Source organism: Phyllostomus hastatus, unplaced genomic scaffold, assembly GCF_019186645.2.
Source record: "Phyllostomus hastatus isolate PE091 unplaced genomic scaffold, TTU_PhHast_1.1 phas_contig_90, whole genome shotgun sequence".
Classification (NCBI taxonomy): domain Eukaryota; kingdom Metazoa; phylum Chordata; class Mammalia; order Chiroptera; family Phyllostomidae; genus Phyllostomus; species Phyllostomus hastatus.
In genome coordinates, this window is record NW_025333984.1 from 6,441,019 (window position 1) to 6,465,210 (window position 24,192).

At 34.9% G+C, this 24,192-nt stretch overlaps 1 protein-coding gene across 1 annotated transcript; it reads left to right on the plus strand.

Annotated features, from left to right (window-relative positions):
• The first annotated feature begins 509 nt into the window (after positions 1–509).
• ACTRT1 (actin related protein T1) lies at positions 510–1,655 on the plus strand. The gene is given in 1 exon segment (XM_045852316.1): positions 510–1,655. A coding segment is annotated over 1 exon segment (1,146 nt).
• The last annotated feature ends 22,537 nt before the right edge of the window (positions 1,656–24,192 follow it).

The following is a 24,192-nucleotide window of genomic DNA, read 5'->3' on the forward strand; positions in this document are numbered from 1 at the left end:
GAAGCCAGATTTTTTGGTTTTTGTTTTTGGGGTTTTTTTTGTTTGTTTGTTTGTTTGTTTTTTTTTTGACAGGCCCACAGTGGAGCTTACTCACATTGTTCTGGGTTAGAATTTTGCTTCAGGTTTACAGAGACATCAAAGCTAGCCATAGATATAGTTTGTCTACCTGTTTCACACTAGCAGTACAAGTATCTTAGAAACTCAGAGATCCCACCCCTTGAAATACCTCTGATGTTGTCTGAGGACAATTGTTGCCTTGACTACATTATTACATAGAGATAATCATCAGTGAAATGCCCTGAGCAGGCCCTGGGATGCCTTAAAAACAAGATTCATGGGTTGAGGATGGGATGTTCTGGGGTATTGGGGACAGCCAGTTAGCCTCACCTGAGTGACAACTTGAGAACTTTGGAATCCTGTGGCTTTATAACTTCCAGAGGTGCCTATTGTTTCACCCAGTGACCCAGTGTTCTTTATTTTGGTGAAGTTCAGAAGAACATTCTGTGGACATGTTCAACCCATATATGTTAAACATCCCAGCTGTAATTTTTAACAATGGATTGGGACTCTGCAATGCAGACCTGTCTAGAGAGACTGTATCCTATCATGTCAACAGTTCTGTTGTGAGGTATCCTCAATTTAACATGCCTTTAACAAAACCCTTTCAGAAAAAGTATGTTGTGGGGGGAAATGCCTTATATAGGTATGAGGCCTTGCATATGCACTACCCCATTGAGCATGGACTGGTAACAGGATGGACTGACATGGAGAAACACTGGAAATATATCTTTGAGTGGGAACTTGGAGTAAAATGCCATCAACAGCCTCATGACTGATGAGTACTCATGACTAAGCCCTCCTTGAACCCAAGAAAGACTCAAAAGAAGATGGCGGAAGTAATATTTGAGACCTTCAATGTGTCTGCCTTCTACCTGTCCAATCATGCAGTAGTGGCACTCTATGTCTCTGCCTCTGTCACAGGCCTTGTGGTGCACAGTGGGGAAGGAGTCACTTGCACTGTCCCCATATTTGAGGGTTACTCCCTGCCTCATTCTGATACTTAGCTCCATGTGGCAGGGAGGGACCTTACAGAGCACCTCACCCAGCTACTCCTTGCTAGTGGGAGTAGTTTTCCTTACATACTCAACAAGGACTTAGTCAATGACATCAAAGAGAAGCCGTGCTATGTGGCCTTGGATCCAGAGAAAGAGCTATTTAAGAGGTCAGAGGAAGTCTTGAGAAAATACCAACTGCCAGATAGGAATGTTTTCAACATTGGGGACTAGCTGCACCAGGTGCCTAAGATTCTTTTCACACTTCACCAGCTGGGCATCCATAGCCCAGAACTCCCAAATATGGTTGCCAGCAGCATTATGAAGCATGACACAGACATCCAGAAGAATATGTTTGCAGAAATTATACTGTCTGGAGGCACCACTCTCTTTCCTGAGCTTGAGGAAAGACTTACGAAAGAACTGGAAGAGCTGGCTTCCAGAGGCAGTTCCATCAAGACCACAGCTTTTCCTGATAAGTGTTTCTCTGTGTGGATACATACATCCATCGTGACATCTCTGAGCGGTTTCAAACAGATGTGGATCACTCCTGAAGAGTTCATGGAGTTTGGGTCCTATGTCATTCAGAGAAGATGCTTTTAAAGAACCCACAGCACAAGGAACAACTTGAAGTGTCAGATCATGGGCACTGAATAAAGTGAAATCTTCCCATGGGCTCCAGCATGGTGTTTGATAGAATGATATGATATTTGGCATTTTAGTTCATTTTTGCTGGCACTAGAGTGATTTCTGATCAAGGTAGTGAACATTTTTACATGGTTCTATTTCACACTTCCTGTCCCATGAACCTCTTCAATTCTTTCCTCTTGAGAAATCCTTGGGGTATGTATCGAAGATGTATCTACTTTGCGGAGTTTGTGGTAAAAGAAGGTGCTTGAGTCTCATGTCCACTGTTTGACTCAGTAGGGTCCCAGGGATCTTCATTTTAATAAAGTGGCTTAGATATATTTTGTAGATCTAGGACTGAGGAGAGACAGAATCATAAGGAAAAGTGCAGGGGGGAGAAGGGAATTAAATAGAAAGAATGCTACCCTGTTTTAGGGATCATCGGAACCTTCCTTTTTATTGTTGCACTATTACAGTCCCATTTTCCCTCTCTTTCCCCCCTCCACCCAGTGTCCCCCACTCTCCCCATCACCACATTATTGTCTGTGTCCATGGGCTAAGCGTACATGCATAGATGTTATTTCACTCAGTTGGTGTTTAATCAGCACAAGAGAGCAATAGAGCTCTTTGTTATGCAATCAGGCAGCTAAATAGGATAAAGCTATTGTCCTTAGCAAAGAGGAGAGATGTGCACAAAAATCACTGTTTTTTTAAGGCTCTCTAAACTCAGGGCCCCTATTTCCAGCTGAAATATTAAAAATCAACACTGCTACCTATTGTGTTTGTGTTTGCTTGCTTTTGCTTTAAAGTATATTTATAACCTTCTTCTGTTAAGGGTAAATTACTGGAAATATTTAACGGTCCTCACAAAGACATTGTTGAATGAATTATGCATACATAAATTTCTTTACATTAATTTAGTGTTATTTTTCCAAAATATTGAGAGAAAAATGTAAAATTTAAAGAAGCTTTTGCAATACAATTCATTTTTTAAGCAAACAAAATGTTGCTGCGTTCCCATATATATGTACATCAGCACATTAGTATGTATACATACACATATGTGTGTGTGCACACATATGTGTATGTATACATATACGTACACATATATACATATATGTAACATTTTCTTATGATTACAAACAGTTGGAGGAAAGTACATAAAGCTATACACCATGGGATTTACACAGGTTGGTGGGGAAGAATTCAATGAGAGGTAATACAAGTGATAAAAGAGCAGGAGAGGGAGAAAATAAAAAAAGAAAAGATTATACTAAAAATTTTAGCCTGAATGAAATGAAAGCATTCATCAAAACAAAATCCTATTTTGCACATATTTTCCCAACACCATGTTCAGGTGTGTTGTATTGCTAGGCAGAATTAAAGCAATTAAAATTATCCAACATGATAAACCAATAAATATAGTTTCTTTTATTTTTATAATTATTTGAGAGGTCTGGTTTAATAGCATATGTCTGTTTACAGACAACTGGGCAAAACCACTATGGAAGCAGAAGACAGTGGAATGATGTCTTCAAAGCTCTAAGAAAACATTACTGTTGATCTAGAATTATATATACTCAAAAAAATCGTTCCAATAAAAGAAGGTAAAGATACTTTCTGACAAGGAATGAAAATGTTTACTGTCCATAGGCAATCACAAAAGAAAATTTAATATAATTAATTGAAGCCAAATAGAAATAATCCCAGATTAAGGTATATATGGAATAAAAAGGAATAATGAACATTAAAAAAATGTGAAAGTGTAGATAAATTTAAAAATACTAACTGTATAGCCCTGGTTAGTGTTGCTCAGTGGATTGAGTGCCAAGCTGCGAACCAAAGGGGCTGAAGGGTTGCTAGTTCGATACCCAGTCAGGGCACATGCCTGGGTTGTGGGCCAGGTCCCCAGTTGGGGGCATGCAAGAGGCAACTACACATTGATGTTTCACTCCCTGTTTTTCTTTGTCCCTGCCCCTCTGTCTAAAAATAAATAAATAAAATATTTAAAAGAGTAAAACTCTAACTATAAATTTATAGTATTAACATAACAAAAGAATGAAAATTCTCTAATACAAAAGATCAATCATGAAGTAGAGTTTAAAAATCTTTGAATAAACTTGTATTTCTCAGGAAGAGAAGTTGTAAAATGAATTTATCTAATGCTGAAGGTGTATAAGCTGACTATAAAAAACTTAAAATAAAAAAATTAAATAATAAAACTGCAATTGGAAATATTAAAAGACAATTCTTTAAAAATATGTAAAAGTAGAAATAGTAATGAAATTATAAGGTAATTAAAAGTGAATGAAAACACAATATTAAAAGATGGAATGCAGCTAATGTTAATATTAATAAGAAATGAACAGATTTAAATGCTTTTATAAGAACAAAGGCCAAATATCAAAGAGCTAAATATCTAATTTGTGAAGTTAGAAAGAGGAAATGGAATAAACAATATTTAGAAGAAAAAAATTTAAGAAATAAGAAATCAGAAACTAATGTGATATAAGAGGGAAAAAGGAGACAACACAAAGACTTGATTCTTTATAAATGCAAAATAAATTGATATACCAATGAAATTATTGATCAAAATTTGTAATAAACAAGTTTAAAATCATGGAGAATAAAAAGTGGTTATAAATGCTTATGTATCAGAAATTAAATGGTGGTCATATATAAATAATTTTACACTTCATTTCACAAACATGAATTTCCCTAAGCTATATCTTAAAATAGAAATTCCCTACCATGTATAAAAATTACCGAATTAATTTAAAATATTGACATCAATAAGCATTAAGTCTAGATACATGTCCAGATAAGTTCTATTAGCCATTCAAAAATTCAATTTTATTTATAATCTTTAATACTATTAACACTAAACTAATATAAGGTGAAAAGAAGATGCTCTGAAACATTTTATGAATACACAGCTTTTAAATAAAAACCATTCATAAGCAAAATAGGGAATAGAAATTCAGACCACTCACTCATAAACATAGATGCAAGCTTCATAGAATTTTATTTTATATTTGCACAGCTCCATATTTGTTTACAAAAATCAAGGAAAATTTAATGCAGATTTCTAAAGATCAAAATATACTTATCTCCCTCTTGTCCAATACTCTTACATAAAACTCACCTTCAGTAGACTCCTTGAATACCAACACATTTCTCCTCAACCAGTGAGACTGTCATGTTTTATTCGGATTCCCTTTCACTGCCTCAAAGTCTGAAAAACACCCCAAGGTAGAGAGCAAAAGGGATCACCCTTTTTGTTTCCTTTCATTCAGTGATCACAGTCTTCAGTGAGTTATTTTTAATATCTTAGAATTTTTTCTTTATATATTTTGTCTACTTTCTTGGGTTTTCTGGTGGGAACCCATTGCAGGTACTAGTTGCCCTGATATGGTAGAATTATAGATTATGCATACATGCATTATTTTAAAATAAATATTGATAAAGTTACACACCACCAAATAGTAAATAGTGCAATGGATTTGATATACATCCTCGTTCTAGGGCTTCAAGAATTCTGAATAAATTCTTAACGGTATATATGTCTATATATGATATATTACTTTATTATTTGCCATTGCACACACAGACACCATATATATAGACATAGATATAGATATCTATATTTATATCTATATCCATATCTATATCTGTATATGTTGAAATGTCAAAGAGAGGAAAGCCTGATAAGACAAATCAAAGGGGAATGATAACATGGAGATAAGAGCATAACATAAAGTTTCTCTTAAACATATGATGATCTTGTGTATGTATATTATTATTCTGATGACTTCCTGAGTGACAAGATAATATCTTGAATCCACACATATAATGAAATTAGAATGAAGAACTTTGCATAAAGCTACACTTCTTTAAGTGCTACATTGAAACTAAAAATATAAAAATAGGAAAAAACAAGCCTGTAAAAAGCAAAATTATCATCTAATTCCATCACTATCCTGAGTAGGAGGAAAAATTCTCCCTAAAACCACAAGCAATTTCTTATAAATGTTTTCATCTTAGAGCATATCATCTGCATGGTCAAAGGAACACAAGACAAGAATTTAAACTTTTCCTGGTTTAACATCTGGCGGAAGCAGTTACTGCTCATCAATCTCTCTGAATAAATGTATGTTGAATTATTTCTAAAAGAAAACTTCCAAGGCAACTGTATTACACTACTCTCTCATATACAAACACCTAAATCATAAAACATATAGATAAATAAGGTACTATTAGTAAGAGTTGTATTAAAAAGACAATAAGTTCCACAGAGTTTGCTGATATTGGAATGATTGCTTCTAGATTTTATAATGATATGACTGAAGAAAGTAGATAAAAGGCATTATAGAAATACCATACATCAGTATCATGAAGGAGGACTTGAAGAACACAGTGATAAAAATCTTATAGTTGTTATGAGACTGATAAAAATATAATCAAAATACCAGAAGAATATAATGAAAAAAATAAGGAAGAAACATTATTTGAAGAGATGAAGGCTTAGGGTTTTTTTAGAATTCATGAAATATGTTCATCTTTTGATTCACAAAACAATAAATTCTATGCAGAAAAAAATATTTGGGAGCACTTATTTGGGCACATTTGAGAAAAAAACAAAAATCAAGATTTAAATAAAGTAAACCAATTTCTATAGGATGGAAGAACATTATTACATACAAATGATAAATATAAAGGAATTGTGAGTAAAGAAGTATGTAGATATTGTAAAAAATTGAATAAATAAAACAATGTTGAAATTGGTGAGGATGTGTAGAAAGAACCATTTTGCACTGTTGGTGTAGCCATTGTGGAAAGCAGTATGTAATTTCCTCAGAAAACTAAAAATGGATTAGCTTTTAGACTCAGCTACATCACTTCTGGGATTTTGGAAGGAACCCCAAACCCTAACCCAAAAGAACCTAAGCACTCCTATACTGATTGCAGCATTATTTACAATTGCCAATATTTGGAAGCAGGCCAAGTGTCCTTCATTAGATGAGTGGATAAAACCGCTATGGAACATTTACACAATAGAATACTACTCGGCTATAATAAAGAAAAAATTTTACTCTTTGGGACAGCATGGATGGGACTTGGAGAACATTATGTTAAGTGAAATAAGCCTGTCAGAGAAAGACAAATAAACATATGACTTCACTCATATGTGGAATCTAATGAGCAAACTGAATTAACAAGCAAAATAGAGACAGGCTCATAGATGGAGTGCAGGACGACAGCTAAGGTGGAAGGATAGTAAGTGGAGGGATTGAACAAAAAAGAGAAGGGACTCAAGGACATGGACATCAGTGTGTAGTGATTGTGGGGAGGAGGGAGGTATAAAGTGTCTAAATAGTAATAGAAAAACATACAATAAAAATAATTTAAAAATATTTGTGCAGTATATGGAGAAGGTGCTCTGGCTGCTTGAACCTGTCAAAAGTGGTTTGTGAAGTTTTATGTGGAAATTTCTCACTGGGTGATGCTCCACAGTTGGTATACCAGTTGGAGGTGATAGTGATCAAATAGAGACATTAATTGAGAATGATCAGTGTCATACCACATGGGAGATAGCCAACATACTCAAAATATCCAAATCAATTAAGTTATTGGTGAAAATGGAAAATGTGTCTTTTATTTTACAGGAAAAAACATACAGACTTTTTTGGACAACCCAATACAATGTGAAGATGGAGGAAGAGATGAGAGTGATGTGGCTTATTGCCAAGGGATTCCCAGACAGCCTCTAGAGGCTAGAAGAGGCAAGAGATAGATTCTCTTTTCCAGCCTCTAGAAAGAGTCAGCCTTGCCAACACTCTCATTTTAGCCCTGTGAGACTCATTTTAAACTTTGCCTTCCAAAACTACAATAGAACTAATTTGTTATTTTAAGTCATCGAGATTGTGATAATATGTTACAGTAGCAATAGGAAACAATAAATTTAATCTCTATCATCTCATTCTCTTGTTCATCTTATCTGATATCATGGCTTTAAGTATGAGTTCTATTTTTATGTCTCTAAAACTTATTTTCTTTGCCTAGACCACTCCTATGAACTAGTCTCTTTTGTACAATTGGACTTCTTAATATGCATCTAAAACTTAACCTCCCCCAAGCAAAGTGCTTTTTGTATTCTCTCAAACACTGTCCTCTCACAATCTTTAATATATCAGTACATGGTAATTATTTCTTTCCAGTTGCCCAAGTTAAACATTTTAGTGTCTTCACTGACTTGTCCTTTCACAGACCCACATTTAGTTTTATCATAAAATCTTGTTAACTATAATGTCAGAAGAGCCCAGTATTCAACCACTTCTCACCACTTCCTGTGCTACCAGCTTGGTCTTAGCCAACGCATTTTGCCCTAATAATTGATACAACCTCAAATTCCCACCTCAGAGGTTCTACATAATCTGTTCCCTCTGCCTAAAGTGATCTTTCCCTAGACAGTCACATAACTAGCTGTCTAAATCGAGGTGTTTACTCAACTACTATCATCTCAATGGGTCTTTTCATGACCAACCTCTTTACAATTATTTCAACTTCCCTTGGCTGGCACTGTGTTAAAAATATGTCTCTATAGTGCTTGTCATAGTTATTGTATGACATAGTGTGTGTGTATATGTATATGTATATGTATATATGTGTGTATATATGTGCATATATGTATATTTGTCTATAATATTTCCTGAGGACAAGGAGTTTTTTTCTATTATTTTCTGGAGTGTTTCTTTTTGCTTCTTATCATTCCATCTTCAGAACCTAAAATAATGTCTGATACATAAACAGGAGACAAAATTTGTTGATAAGCAGGTGGATGAATTACTTAAGCAAATGGGTAGATATAGATATGTCCTCTTTCCCCAAATCTAGCCACATATAAGCTACGTTATGGTAGAATAAGCTGGGATGTAAATATAAAGAGAATGAGATATAAAATACAAAATAGAAAATCAAATAGAGCAGAAGAGGAGAGAAAAATTGATGCCACATTAGAAATGTTGGCGTTCCTAGGGTTAGCTAAACCACTGAACCACTCCCAAGTATGTGAAATAATAAATATCCATTTTTTTTGCATAAGCTATTTTACTAGTTTCTTTGTCACTTGTAAATAAAATAATTCTAACTAATATATCCAATTGTATTTGTCATCATTGTTTATTGTGGAAAAATTGTTTAATGTCAATTATCAAAATTTAAATACACATGTAAGGACATATAGAGAACACTGTACCTGACAACTAAAAATGCATTTTCATTTTTGGCACATATATATTATTTGTGAAAACTGACCATGACTATAATGTAAAATATTTCTCATTATGTCTCAGAGAAATAGTTATGTAGAGATCATATATCCTTTCCACAATTCAATGAAACTTTGAAAACAATAAAAATAAAAGCACATTATTAAAAATTTTAAGACTTACTAATAAATTACTGGTCATTGAAAACATTATGATGAAAGTTAGAAAATACATAGAATTGAATATGATGATATTTCATATCAGAACATGTGAATTTCAGATAAAATTGATTGTAGTGAAATGTGTAGCCTTCAAATATATTATAAAATGTTAAGAGGCTTAAAATTAAGGATCCAGTTTAAGAAATTAGATCAAAGGAATACAATTTGAAAACAATAGAAGATAAAAACTTTTTTAAAGATATAATTTTTGTATTTGTTTGTTTGTTTGTTTATTTGTTTTTAGAGAGGGAAGGGAGGGAGATAGAGATAGAGAGAGAGAGAGAAACATCAATGTGTGGTTGCTGGGGGTCATGGCCTGCAACCCAGGCATGTACCCTGGCTGGGAATCAAACCTGCGACACTTTGGTTCGCAGCCCGCGCTCTACCCACTGAGCTACGCCAGCCAGGAAAAGATAAAATCTTAGGTTGAAAGCAAGGATTAGTCTGTAAGGAATAGAAATGTTGGTTCTGTAGGGAGATTATAAAATTTTAAAAAACTCTGGAAGATTGATCAAAAGAGGGGAAAATGATAAAAATAATATTCTGTATTAAAAGTACCCAGAAAACTATTATAGAAAAGATTTTAAAGGGAGTAAGGTAATAATAGGAACTTTTAAAAAGCTTAATTAAATTGATAGATTTTTATAATATATAACTCAGGAATGACTAAAAATAGGAAATCTGAATATTCTATAATCATTGAAGAAACTAAGTTAAAATTTCCTCACAAAGAAAACATTAAGAACCAATTGTTTATACAGTAAATTGTAACAACTATATAACAAATTCATGTTTTATACAAACTGTTATGGAGAATTGGGGCTGGTGTAACCTTGACACTAAATCCAGGCAAGGGCAATAAAAGGGAAATAATACTAGCCCTTGGTGCAAAAATTGTAATGAAAAAAATTGCAACATGGATCTCTCACTTTAGAAAAATGTTGATACATCATCATCAGATCTGGGTTTACTGGAAATGGAAGCCTGGCTTTATATTAGAAAATCCAGTACTATAATTCACAACATTAATAAACTGAAGGAAAAATATTTTCAACCCAATAGGTGAAAAAATGTTTTGGATAAAATTAAGCATTCTTAATAAATAGAAACAAAAGAAAACACAGTCTGTTAGAAAGCAAAAATGGATGATGTATTTTCATATTGAAATTGCAGATATTAGAATCTATTCTAACTAGTTCAAGGAGGAAAATATTCCAGCAACAAATGATCTCCAGAATTATAGTGGTTTCAAACATTATTTTTATTTAGACAATTCTAATTCAGTTCTTGTGGCTCTCCAGGACAGTATCCCTCAGGCTACTTTCATGCTGTAGCATTGACATTTGAAATTTATGGACTCTAGTATCACATGGAAAGGGGAAGCAGATTTGGTTCATGCGATCTTTCTAATGGCCAGGCCTTGGAGAATTCTACATCAATTGAAACCATATCCTTTGGCTAGAATCCAGTTACATATCTGCAATTTAACTGCAAAGTGCCTTGGGAATATAGTTTTCTGTATATACAAAAAAGCAGAAAAGTGTTTTGATGAATATATTGCATTGTCTCTGTCAAAGAAGTGGAACATTTGATTCCATTAACACCTTGAGAAAAAGAGGATGGTCTGCCATCAGAACTACAGTTCATTGTTGTAATAATTTTCCTAGAGAGTGCAGTAAGACATGACAAATATAAACAAATGGCATAGAATTAAAGGAAAGACTTTAATATGAATATGCGATCATTAACAACAAAAAACTACAATCATTAATTAATTAGAGGGTTTATTTAGACAGATTGGATACAAAGCAAAGTAAAAAATAATAATATTTCTATGCACAAAGAAACAATTCTGAAAAGCTTTTCTTATTTGCTTTTCTCAATAATTCAGATGGATTTTTTAAAGAAATAACTATCTCTTAATGTGAAGGAACATTTATTTGAAGTTCAGCAATACCTTCAGATTTATTCTTACAGATCCACTCTATATGTTAGATAAACTTAAATAAAATTTAATGGAATAGATGGAAGATGGCAGCTTTACTCTAGGCAGTGTTTTTCTCGGCTTCTGTGAAGAGGAGGGAAACTTGCGGATCGGTGGAGAAACAGAGCAAGTGGACTAGGTTACTGAATCACTTTTGAAAGCAGGACATCAAAAATTATTGTGATCACTGAAAAACCAGATGGTAAGGAGACTGCTTCAGGACAAAAGGGACCCAGGGATCAGCGCGGGGTCTAGGGGTGTGCAGTCCCCAGGCCTGGTGCTCCTGGGTCTGCCTCAGGGCTCCCGGGAGAGGGGAGTCGCTGCTCCTTCCCCCGAATATGGGGTGGGGGTGGTGAGCAACTCCAGGGGAGAATGTTTTGCTTGAAGGAACAGATTGGCCAGTTGGACTGGGAAAAAATCACCCAGGGACTATGAACACCCACCCAGAGACCTGGGAGAAGTGAGGGTCTCCAGCGGACAGGACCAGGGGAAGCCTGGAAGAGTGCCCACACCCCTAGCCCAGTGGAAGTGCAGATCAGTGGAGAGCACAGAGCTGGGAGGGGCTCGGCTCGAGCCCCATAGGGAGGCCTGAATCTCACTGTGATCCCGGGAGGGACGTGGTGCTTGGTGCGTTCCTACAGTAGTAGCTCAGAAATTTCCAGCCAGCCCGACCAGGGGAGCCAGGAAAGGCGCCAACACCCCTAGCCCGGTCAGAGTGCGGTTCGGCAGGAACAGGGAGCTGGAAACGGCTTGGCTGGAGCACCATCGGGAAGCCTGACACGTGCGCTGTGAACCCAAAAGGGTCGCCACAAGGTGCTTAGAGCGATCCTAGAGCCCAAATCTCAAAAGTTTGGGGGAGGGGCGCTGCCTTTTATGATTCCCAGGGAGGGCACAGTGAATCCCAAAATGTCGAGGGTGCCTCCAAAGATCATAGAGCTGGAACCTTGCAGGACACTAGAGTCTAGAAGAACGTGGAAGTGAGATCCGGAGAGCCAGTGTGCTCGGAAGCGCCCAGGGTACCTGACAGACTTGCTGAGATCTGGCGGGGAAGAGAGAGAAGCATTTCAAAGCTCCCTCAGCTAGCTGAAGCCAGCAAGATCAGAAAAACTGGTCTGGCCAGTTAGAAACCAACAAGAGGTTTTTTTTTTTTTTTAATTTTGTTTTGTTTTGTTTGGTTTGGTTTGGTTTTTGTGGCTGTTGTTGGTTGATTGATTTTATCTTGTGTTTTATGTGACATTTTAGTTTTCAATTCTTATTATTTTTATACCTAGCAATCCCTTATGTTTCTCTTCCATTCATCCTAATATTATTCTTTCCACTCCAAATTTATCTCTCCTGCACTCCATCTTCTGCTTTTCTTTCCTTTTTTTTAATCTTGCAAGTTACTGTAAATTTGTATCATCTTTTTCTCACTTTTCCGACATTTTTTATTTTAATAATATTTTGGTATTCTTTTTCTTTTTGTATAATCTTCTTTGCTTGGCAGGTTATACTGTCATTTGATAGGTTCCCCCTGGAATCTCAGTCACAATGTGTTGATAAGTTACTATCCTTCATCTGTGTTTCAGTAATATACCTCTCAAGGTTCTATACTCTTTATTCTTGTTATCTAGACCTCATCGATTCTGCCATAAGACTGTCACTTCACTATTACTATTAGTAATACCTAGTCTATACAGTTGTAAATACTACTCAATACCCCTTCCTGATCTCAGCCCACTTTGCAATTTTCTGAACTATCTATACTATTGTGGGGGTTCTCTCTATTCTTTTACACACTACTCCTATATACTAATCTTTAATCCAACACTACCTTAGAATCTGACCTCCCACAGCCGCACAGCTTTCTAGAAACAACTAACAATCCTCTCATCCCCAATAAGAGTCTTACCCTCTTTCCATCCTTTCTAAAATGTGGATAGTGGGGTGGAGGATCACGGTTAACACTATAAGGAGCCAAAGAATAACCCATCTCTTCTCTACAGGCTGCTAATGTAATTATCATAGTAGATTGTCTTGCTGTCTTAAACCATTTTTCCTTACTCCTCCAACTGGTCACAAAAAAAGAGTAGGGGGAAGCTGTGAACACCAGGACAAAAGAAGGAGACTGCACCACTGAATCTCACAAATATTCTACCACAGAAGTTCACACAATAATTACAGGGAATCAGAACAGATCAATTTAAGAAACAAGAAGATAAAAGAAGAAACCCACGAACAATGAGAACACAAAGAAACAACCCCCAATTGAAGGGAAATGAGGAAGCCTCATAAAAAATGCTAAATGAAATAGAGGCAACTCAACTATCAGATAGTGAGTTCAAAACAATGATTATCAGGAATTTCAATGAACTCACAATGAGCTTTCAGAAATTAGAGGGAAACTACATCAGTCTCACTGCAAACTATATAAACATGAAAAAGGAAATAGAAACTCTCATCAAAGGTGAAGAGGAAATGAAGAATACAATTTCTGAACTGAAGAACACAGTAGAAGGAATGAAAAGCAGGATCGATGAGGCAGAAGATTGGATTAGCGAGCTGGAGGACAAAGTAGAAAACAACATCCAAAAAGAGCAAGAAAAGGAAAAGAGTCTCAGAAAGAATGAAGAGGGATTAAGAGAAATGCAAGACAATATGAAACGTAAGGATATCCGTATAATAGGGATACCAGAATGAGAAGAAGAAGAGCAAGGGATCGAAAACTTAGTTGAACAAGTAATGAAGGAGAACTTCCCTAATTTGATGAGAGAAAAAGTCACACAAATCCAGGAAACACAGAGAGTCCCAATCAAGAGGAACACAAAGAGGCTCACCTCGAGGCACATAATCATTAAAATGGCAAAATTTGAAGACAAAGAGAGAATCTGAAAGGCAGCAAGGGAGAAAAAGGAAGTAACATACAAGGGAGCCCCAATAAGGCTAACAGCTGACTTCTCAATGGAAACACTTCAAGCCAGAAGAGAATGGCAAGAAATACTCCAGGTAATGAGAACCAGAGGTCTGCAACCAAGGCTACTATATCCAGCAAGGCTCTCAATCAAGATAGAAGGCCATTAGAAGCTTCCCAGACAAAAGAAGTCTAAAAGAATACACCTCCACCAAAACAGCTCTGCAAGAGATTCTAAAGGGACTGCTCTAGGGAAGGGAAGGAAAAGAGAAAGAGGGAGAGAGGGGAATGCACGTACATAAAAGACAATGAAAAAGTACCTATCAATAATAACCTTAAACGTAAATGGACTAAATGCTCCAATCAAAAGACATAGAATAGCTGAATGCATAAGAAAAAATGACCCACATATCTGCTGTCTACTAGAGACCCACCTCAGGATAAAAGACCTACACAGGCTGTAAGTGAAGGGCTGGAAACAAATCTTCCAAGCAAATGGACAGGAAAAAAAAGCCGGGGTAGCAATACTCATATCAGACAAAATAGACTTCCAAAAAAGGTTCATAAAGAGAGACCCAGAAGGTCACTTCATAATACTCAAGGGAAGAATCCATCAAGAAGACATAAATATTGTAAATATATATACACCCAACATAGGAGCCCCCAAATACATAAAGAAAAGCTGAGAGGACTTCAAGAAAGATATGGACAGCAACACAATTATAATGTGAGACTTTAACACCCCACTATCAAAAATGGACAGATCTTCTAAACAAAATATCAACAAAGACATTGTGGCATTGTACAATACCCTTGATGAAATGGGCTTTACTGATATATACAGAGCCCTCCATCCAAAAGAAGCTAAATATACATTCTTTCAAATGTACATGGAACATTTTCAAAGATAGACCACATGATAGGACACAAAACAAGCCTCAAGAATTTCAAGGAAATTGAAATCATTCCAAGCATTTTCTCATGTCACAAGGGACTGAAGCTAGAAACCAACCTCAAGGAAAAAAACCCAAAACACTCAAAATCATGGAGATTAAATAGCATGCTATTAAACAATGAATGGGTCAAGAATGATATTAGGGAAGAAATCAAAAGGTTTCTGGAAACAACTGAAAAGGAACTTACAACAACCCAAAACTTATGGGACACAGACAAGGCAGTTCTGAGAGGGAAGGTGATAGCGATACAGGCCCACCTAAAAAAGTTAGAAACATTTCAAACAAACAACCTATCCCTACGTCTACAAGAACTTGAGGAACAACAACAAACACAGCCCAGAGCAAGCAGAAGGAAGGAAATAACCAAGATAAAAGGAGAATTAAATGACATAGAGACTAAAAGCACAATTCTAAGGATCAATGAATCCAAGAGCTGGTTCTTTGAAAAGATAAATGAAATCAACAAGCCTTTAAGGAAACTCATCAAGGAAAAAAGAGAGAAAACCAAAATAAACACAATCAGAAGTGAAAGACGAGAGATTACAACAGATACCACAGAAATACAAAAGATTGTAAGAAATTACTACAAAGAACTGTATGCCAAAAAATTTGTAAACCTAGATGAAATGGACAAACTTCTAGAAAAATATAATCTTCCAAAACTCAATGGAAAAGAAGCAGAAAGCCTGAACAAACCAATAACAGCAAAAGAAATTGAAGCAGTAATCAAAAAACTCCCAACACACAAAAGCCCTGGACCAGATGGTTTCACAGGAGAATTCTACAAAGCATTTAAGGAAGAGTTAACACCTATCCTTCACAGACTATTCCAACAAATCCAAAAAGATGGGAGTCTCCCAAACTCTTTTTATGAGGCCAACATCATCCTAACTCCAAAACCAGATAAAGACACAACAAAGAAAGAAAACTTCAGGCCAATATCACTGATGAACATTGACACTAAAATCCTGAACAAAATACTGGCAAACTGCATCCAACAATACATTAAAAAGATCACACACCATGACCAAGTGGGATTCATTCCAGGGATGCAAGGATGGGTCAATATTCGCAAGTCAGTAAATGTAATACATCACATAAACAAAAGCAAAGACAAAAACCACATGATCATATCAACTGATGCAGAAAAAGCATTTGATAAGATACAGCACCCATTTATGATAAAAAACACTCTGCAAAGTGGGAATAGAGGGAGCACTCCTCAACATAATAAAGGCCATATATGAGAGACCTACTGCCAACATCATACTCAATGTGAAAAAAATTAAAATCTTTTCCACTAAGATCAAGGAAAAGACAAGGCTGTCCACTTTCACCACTTTTATTCAATATAGTACTGGAAGTTTTAGCCACAGTGATCAGACAAGAGAAAGAAATAAAAGGCATCCAAATCGGAAAGGAGGAAACAAAACTGTCACTGTTTGCAGATGACATGATAGTATATATAGAAAATCCTATAGACTCTACCAAAAAACTGCTCGACCTAATAAATGAATTTGGCAAAACAGCGGGATACAAAGTCAATATCCAGAAATCAAAGGCATTTCTGTACACCAACAATGAAACAGCAGAAGCAGAGATCAAGGAAAAAATCCCATTTGAAATAGCAAAAAGAAAAATAAAATATCTAAGAATAAACCTAACCAAAGAGGTGAAAGACCTGTATTCAGAAAACTATATAACACTCAGGAAAGAAATTAAGGAAGACACAAACAAATGGAAACATATACAGTGTTCATGGATTGGAAGAATTAATATCATCAAAATGTCCATACTACCCAAAGCAATTTACACATTCAGCGCAATTCCTATTAAATTACCAATGGCATATTTCACAGACATAGAACAAACACTTCAAAAATTTATATGGAATTATAAACGACCCTGAATAGCTGCTGCAATTTTGAGAAAGAAGAGTAAAGTAGGAGGGATCACAATACCCGACACTAAACTATACTACAAGGGAACTGTAATCAAAACAGCCTGGTACTGGCATAAAAACAGGCACATAGACCAATGGAATAGAACAGAGAGACCAGAAATAAGCCTAAGTCTCTATGATCAATTAATATTTGACAAAGGAGGCAGCAACATAAAATGGAGTAAAAATAGCCTCTTCAACAAATGGTGTTGGGAGAACTGGACAGCCACATGCAAAAAAATGAAACTTGAGCACCAACTAACACCATATACAAAAATAAATTCAAGGTGGATAAAAGACTTAAATATAAAATGTGACAGCATTAAAGTCCTAGAGGAGATCGTAGGTTGGAAAATCTCAGATATTTCACTAAGAAACTTTTTTACTGACTTGTCCCCTAGAGCAAGGGACATAAAGGAAAGAATAAACAAATAGGACCTCATCAAAATTAAAAGCTTCTGCACAGCTAAAGAAAACAGTATCAAAATTAAAAAAGAACCAACTGTATGGGAAAACATATTTGCCAATGATACCTCAGACAAGGGTTTAATCTCCAAAATATATGAAGAACTTAGAAGACTGCACTCTAAGAAGACAAGGAATCCAATTAAAAAGTGGGCAAAGGCCTTGAACAGACACTTCTCTAAGGAGGACATACAGAAAATCCAAAGACACATGAAACGATGTTCAATATCGCTAGCTTTCAGAGAGATGCAAATTAAAACCACAATGAGATACCACTTCACACCAGACAGAATGGCCATTATAAACAAAGCAAAAAACAAGTGTTTGAGAGGTTGTGGAGAAAAGGGGACCCTAGTGTGCTGCTGGTGGGACTGCAGACTGGTACAACCACTATGGAAAGCAGTATGGAACTTCCTCAGAAAACTAAAAATGGATCTGCCTTTTTTTTTTTTAGATTTTATTTATTTTATTTATTTTTAGGGAGGGAAGGGAGCGGGGGGGGGTGCAGAGAGAGAGAGAGAGAGAGAGAGAGAGACATCAATGTGTGGTTGCTGGGGGTTATGGCCTGCAACCCAGGAATGTACCCTGGCTGGGAATCGAACCTGGGACACTTTGGTTCCCAGCCCGCGCTCAATCCACTGAGCTACGCCAGCCAGGGGGATCTGCCTTTTGACCCTGCAATTCCACTGCTAGGACTCTATCCTAAGAATACTAAAACACCAGTTCAAAAGAACCTATACATCCCAATGTTCATAGCAGCACAATTTACAATAGCTAGGTGCTGGAAGCAACCAAGATGCCCATCAGTAAATGAATGGATCAAAAAACTATGGTACATTTACACAATGGAATTCTATGCAGCAAAAAGAAAGAAGGACCTCCTACCCTTTGCAACAGCGTGGATAGAGCTCGGAAACATTATGCTAAGCGAAACAAGCCAGGCAGTGAAAGACAAATATCATATGATCTCACCTTTAACAGGAACCTAAATAACAAAACAAAGAAACAAGCAAAATATAACCAAAAAACACTGAAATATAGGTCAGGCTGACAGTGCCCATGGAAGAGAGTAGAGGGAATTTCAGGGGACAGTGGGAAGGGTTCACGGGAACAAACTTAAAGGACACCTGGTCAAAAACTAAGGGGAGGGTGGTAATGGGAGGGAAGTGGGAAGGGGTGGGGGGGCTGGACTGGGAGTTGAAAGGAGAAAACTGTATTTGATCAATGATTAAAATAAAATAAAAAAAAAGAAGTTAGTTCACATGGAAACTATAGCAAAAAATAAATAAATAAATAAATAAATCAGAATTTTAAAAAATTTAATGGAATAATTATATTTAAATATATCATATGGAACAATTCTTCATTACTCCTAACTGAATGTCACTTTCTGTATGTTTGAAGAGAGATATCATATTTGATGATCCATGAATGATGGAAATAACTATTTGTATGCTGGGATATTGGATGAATATGTATATATATATATTATAATATTTGTTATAATATAATTATTATATATTATATAAGATTATTAAATATTATATAACATAATATAAATATAATAATATAGTGTACTTATAATAAATGTTATTAAAAATTAAAAGAGCAGTTCATTAGAAAATATAGAGTAGACAAATTGCTTGAAAATAATTTAAAAATTAAAGATTAAAATAAAGACATTAATTAAGCAATGTGATATCTTTCCTATTAGATTCATAAAGATGACAAATTACTGAGCTTTTAAGGGCCAATTTGCAAGAAAATTGATGCAACTCTTAATTATGATATTGCAAATTATTATTTTTCTGGGAAGCAATTTTTCTCTCTGCATCATTAGAATAAAATTGTGCATAGATAATTATCAACAATTTGAATGTTATGAATATTCCTGAGAACATATAAATATAGCTTTACAAATGATGTACATAAAGAATTTCTTTTTTTTTAAGAAGTTTAAGGTTTTTTTTAAAGATTTTATTTATTTATTTTTAGAGAGGGAAGGGGGAGAGAGAGAGAGAGAGAGAGGCATCAATGTGTGGTTGCTGGGGGTCATGGCCTGCAACCCAGGCATGTACCCTGACTGGGAATCGAACCTGCGACACTTTGGTTCACAGCCTGCAATCAATCCACTGAGCTACGCCAGCCAGGCATAAAGAATTTAATCCTTAATTTCTTAAAATGTCATAATATAAAATAATTAGCAATAAAAAACTAAATACCCATCATACATAATTAGCTGTAATAAATTAGAGTCACTGAAATTATTCTTTAGAGCTTTATGCACTGATATAGAAAGTATCTAAACTATATTATTGGAAAGGGGGCCATTCAATACAAATCTATTTTGGAAATGTAAAATAAAACAACACATCTATTTACATAGATGAACATAGGGATGAATATACATGATATTCATAATGGCTAGCACTGTGTTGTTAAATGAGTGGTGATATTACAGTGTTTTATATTTTTCTGATTATCCTAGTTTTTATATAGAGCGTACATTACTTTTAATATCATGTAAAACAATATTGCTTCCATTTTGAAAGAAACAAAAAACATTTAATTCTCACATTTACCAAATATTAGTATGCCTCACTAATAAATTTGTTCTTTGATTTTATAAAATTTATTTCTATTATTTCTTTTTTTATACTCTGTTTCCAATTGTTACCTTTATTTATTTATGTTTGCCATCTCAATTATTTCTTTTTTCAGTTTTTCCCTTTTTTATTGTTGTGTAACTACAGTTGCCCTCATGTGTTGGTATGTATATATAGGGCTCTAAATTTCCTTAAGCCCTCCTTGTCTAAGCCTCACAGATTGTATTATAGAATGCTTAAATCATTATTCAGTTTTGGGTATTTTATAATTTTACGTGCAGTCTCTTATTTAATAAAATTACTATTTGGTAATAAGTATTTTAATTTTTAGCAATAAATAATTTGAAAAGTTTTTATTTATTACTCAGGTGTAATTCTATTAAATTATGGCCAGAAGCATAATCTGTGTGATATTGAGGCTTCTTCTTTTCTTTTGCCTAAAACATGGTAATTGACTAGTGAATCACATGTGCCCATAAAGGCTATGTATTCCTATTTTTTTGTAAACCTATTTTTATTATATGTTGTATACTGTAGATTACATATAGTATATTATGGCATATTGCATTCATTAGTTTAAACTTGTAGGCTGCCTAATTGGAAATGTGGTCTTCCAAAATGGAGTATAGTCACCGCCAATTTGTAGTCCATTAGAAACCCAGGAGAACAATACTCCAAAATTTTTCTCTTCTTATCCTTCAGGGTTTGTTTGTGACTTCTATAGCTTGGAGTCAATGAAAAGCCAGAGGAAAAGGGAGGAAACCAGGTACATAGAGTCAATGGAGGTCAGTTTTCCAGGGTTCTAAGAAGAGTAAAGACAAATGGAGGGTAAATATGGAGGAACAAACAGCTGAATTTAGTTAAAGCAGGCAACCACACAAGCTCACTAAGTTCCAATTAGTGTGTGTCTGTGTGTATGTATATGTATATGTAAAATTTCTCAATCATGAGGAAAAGGAGATAATCATACAAATTTCCAATAAAAAATAACAAGGTAGTTGTGACTGAAAAATTACCAAACAAGCATACAATTTTTCACCTGAAAACTATCACCTCAAAAATAATAGAACATTATATATAGAACATTAATAAATTTAACAATGCTGGGTGCCAGGCACTATTATAAACACTGAAGGTATATTAGAAAGAAATTCTGATAAGGTACCTACCTTTATAAATCATACATTTAACAGAATAAGACAGACAAATGAAACAATAAGGATAGAAAATAGATAAATATTTATAAATTCATATATTTGTTTGCTATGAGTAAAAATAAATTAGGATAAGAAAAGCATGAAGTGACAGTGAAAAAAAGGATTTCTTCTGTCTGTAAAAAACAACAGCTAAGCTGCCAGGATATCATACGCCTCACTATGCAACCATATAACTACCCTTTAACTATTTTTATGCACCAGAAAAAAAGAGGTTTGGAAACATCAAGCAAATACAGCATTGTGACTACAGTTAAGAATATTGTATTGTATATATAAAAGTTGTTAAGAGAGATCTTAAAAATTCTCATAACAAGAAAAAAAAACTGTGACTAAAAAAATAAGAAAAAGAAAAAAAGCTCTAACCTAACACAGTAAGCCACAAGTAAGGGTGGCCATGCAAAACTAGCAGAATACCTGAATATGAACCATGAAACTCTTAGCTCCTAAAATCAGCCCTGATAGCCTTAGCCACTACATTTACATCTTAGTGAGACACGCAAAACAAAATGTCCTGCAAAGTGAAAAAATGCCCTACAGTTTCTGGAAAATATGGGTTTTCCAATTGAACATTTCCTTTCCTGGAGTGCATTCTATCTTTCAAAGGTACCATCCATTCACATAGAACCTTTTTTTCAGTTTCTTACTGCCCTACTAATAAACTTTAATAGGAAGTGTGTATTATCAGGTATTTAATGAAAATCTATAATATAACAATAATAGATTTTAAATAATTACAAGCCCCTAATGGGAATAGAAATAATACAGGAAGCAAATAAAAGTTCAAAAATAATTAATATTCTCAAATTTTAGAGAATACACTGTATTAGTTACTGTCATTGTTTTATCTGTATAAAGGATATTCAGAGAAAAATATGATTGTGAAAGGAATAAATACAAAATTTGAAAGATGAATTTGAGTCAATAACTTGGTGTGATGTTCATGTTATGTGTCAACTTGAAGGGGCCTAAGATGACATTTGGTAAAACATCATTTTGAATGTATCCTTTAGGGAGTCCCTAGATGAGATTAACATTTGAATATTTTGAAATACTTTGAGAAGGATAGGTATTAGTTCTTCTCAGAATGTTTGGTAAAATTCACCTGTGAAGCCATCTGGTCCAGTGATTCTGTTTGTTAGGAGTTTTTTTTTTTTAATTTTTTATTCCTGCTTCAATTTCATTAGGTGTAATCTGTCTATTCAGATTCTCTGATTCTTCCTGAATTAGTTTTGGAAGATTGTATGTTGCTAGGAATTTATCCATTTCATCCATGTTGTACAATTTGTTGGCATATAGTTTTTCATAATAATTTTTGTGGTACTTTGTATTACTTTAGTTTCAGTTGTTCTTTCTCCTCTTTCATTTATTATTTTATTGATTTGGGTCTTCTCTCTCTTTTTCTTGATTAGTTGGTTTAGAAGTGTGTCAGTCTTACTTATTTTTTCAAAGAACTAGCTCTTGGAATCATTCATCTTTTGTATTGTTTTTTTTTTAGACTCTATTTCATTTATTTCTGCTCTGATCTTTATTATTTCCTTCCACGCACTTTGGATTTTTTTTGCGATTTTTCAAGTTCTTTTAAGTGTTAGTTAGAGTGTTTATTTAAGCTTTTTCTTGTTTCTTGAGATAGGCCTGTAGTGTTATGAATTTCCCTCTTTGGATTGCTTTCCCAGTGTCCCACAGATTTTGGGTTGTTGTGTTCTTATTTTCACTTGTTTCAAGGAATCGATTTTATCCTTGATTTTATTGTTGACCCACTCATTGTTTAATAACATATTATTTGGCTTCCATACATTTATGTATGTTTTACTTTTCTTCTTGTAATTAATTTTTAGTTTCATAGCATTGGGTGAGAGAGGATGCTTGATATGATTTCAATCTTTATAAATTTATTGAAACTCTTTTTGTGTCCTGACATGTGGTCAAACCTAGAAGACATGCCATTTGCATTTGTAAAGGATGTATATTCTGTAGCTTTGGAGTGAAATACTTTGTAGATTAAATTAAATCCATTAGATCTAGTGTGTCATTTAAGGTGATTATTTCCTTGTTGATTTTCTGTCTGGAAGATCTATCTGTTACTCTGTAGATATCAATTAATTCCATTTGATCTAGTGTGCCATTTAAAGCCACTGTCTTCTTGTTGATTTTCTGTCTAGAGAATGTATTCATTAGAGAAATACATGCAGAAAAATGAAACTAGACCACCTTCTTATGACACACACAAGATTAAATTCAAAATGGATTAAAGACTTAAATGTGGCCCTGGCTGGCATAGCTCAGTGGATTGAGCATGGGCTGCAAACCAAAGTGTCGCAGGTCCGATTCCCAGTAAGGGCACATGCCTGGGTTGCAGGCCATGGCCCCCAGCAACCGCACATTGATGTTCCTCTCTCTCTCTTACTCCCTCCCTTCCCTCTCTAAAATAAATAAATAAATAAAATCTTAAAAAAAGACTTAAATGTTAGACCTGAAACCATAAAAATCTTTGAAAACATGTCAGTAAAATGTCAGACATTGCTCATGGCAATATTTTGTCTGATATATCCCTTCAAGCAAAGGAAATAAATGAAAAAATAACCAAATGGGACTGCATCAAACTAAAAAGGTTTTACACAGGAAAGGAAACCATCAACAAAATAAAAAGAAAACCTACAAAGTGGGAGAATATATTTGTCAATACTTTAGATAAGAGGTTAATATACTTCCCTGTTTGGTGTGGCTCAGTGGATCGAGTGCCAGGCTGTGGACCAAAGGGTCACCAGTTCAGTTCCCAGTCAGGGCATATGCCTGGATTGTGGGCTAGGTCCCTAGTTAGTAGGGGGTCCATGAGAAGCAACAACACATCGATGTTTCTCTTTTTTTCTCCCTCACTCCCCCTTTCTGTAAAAATAAATAAATAAAATCTTTAAAAAAGAGGTTAATATCCAAAATTGATAAAGAACTTATAAAACTCAATAGCAC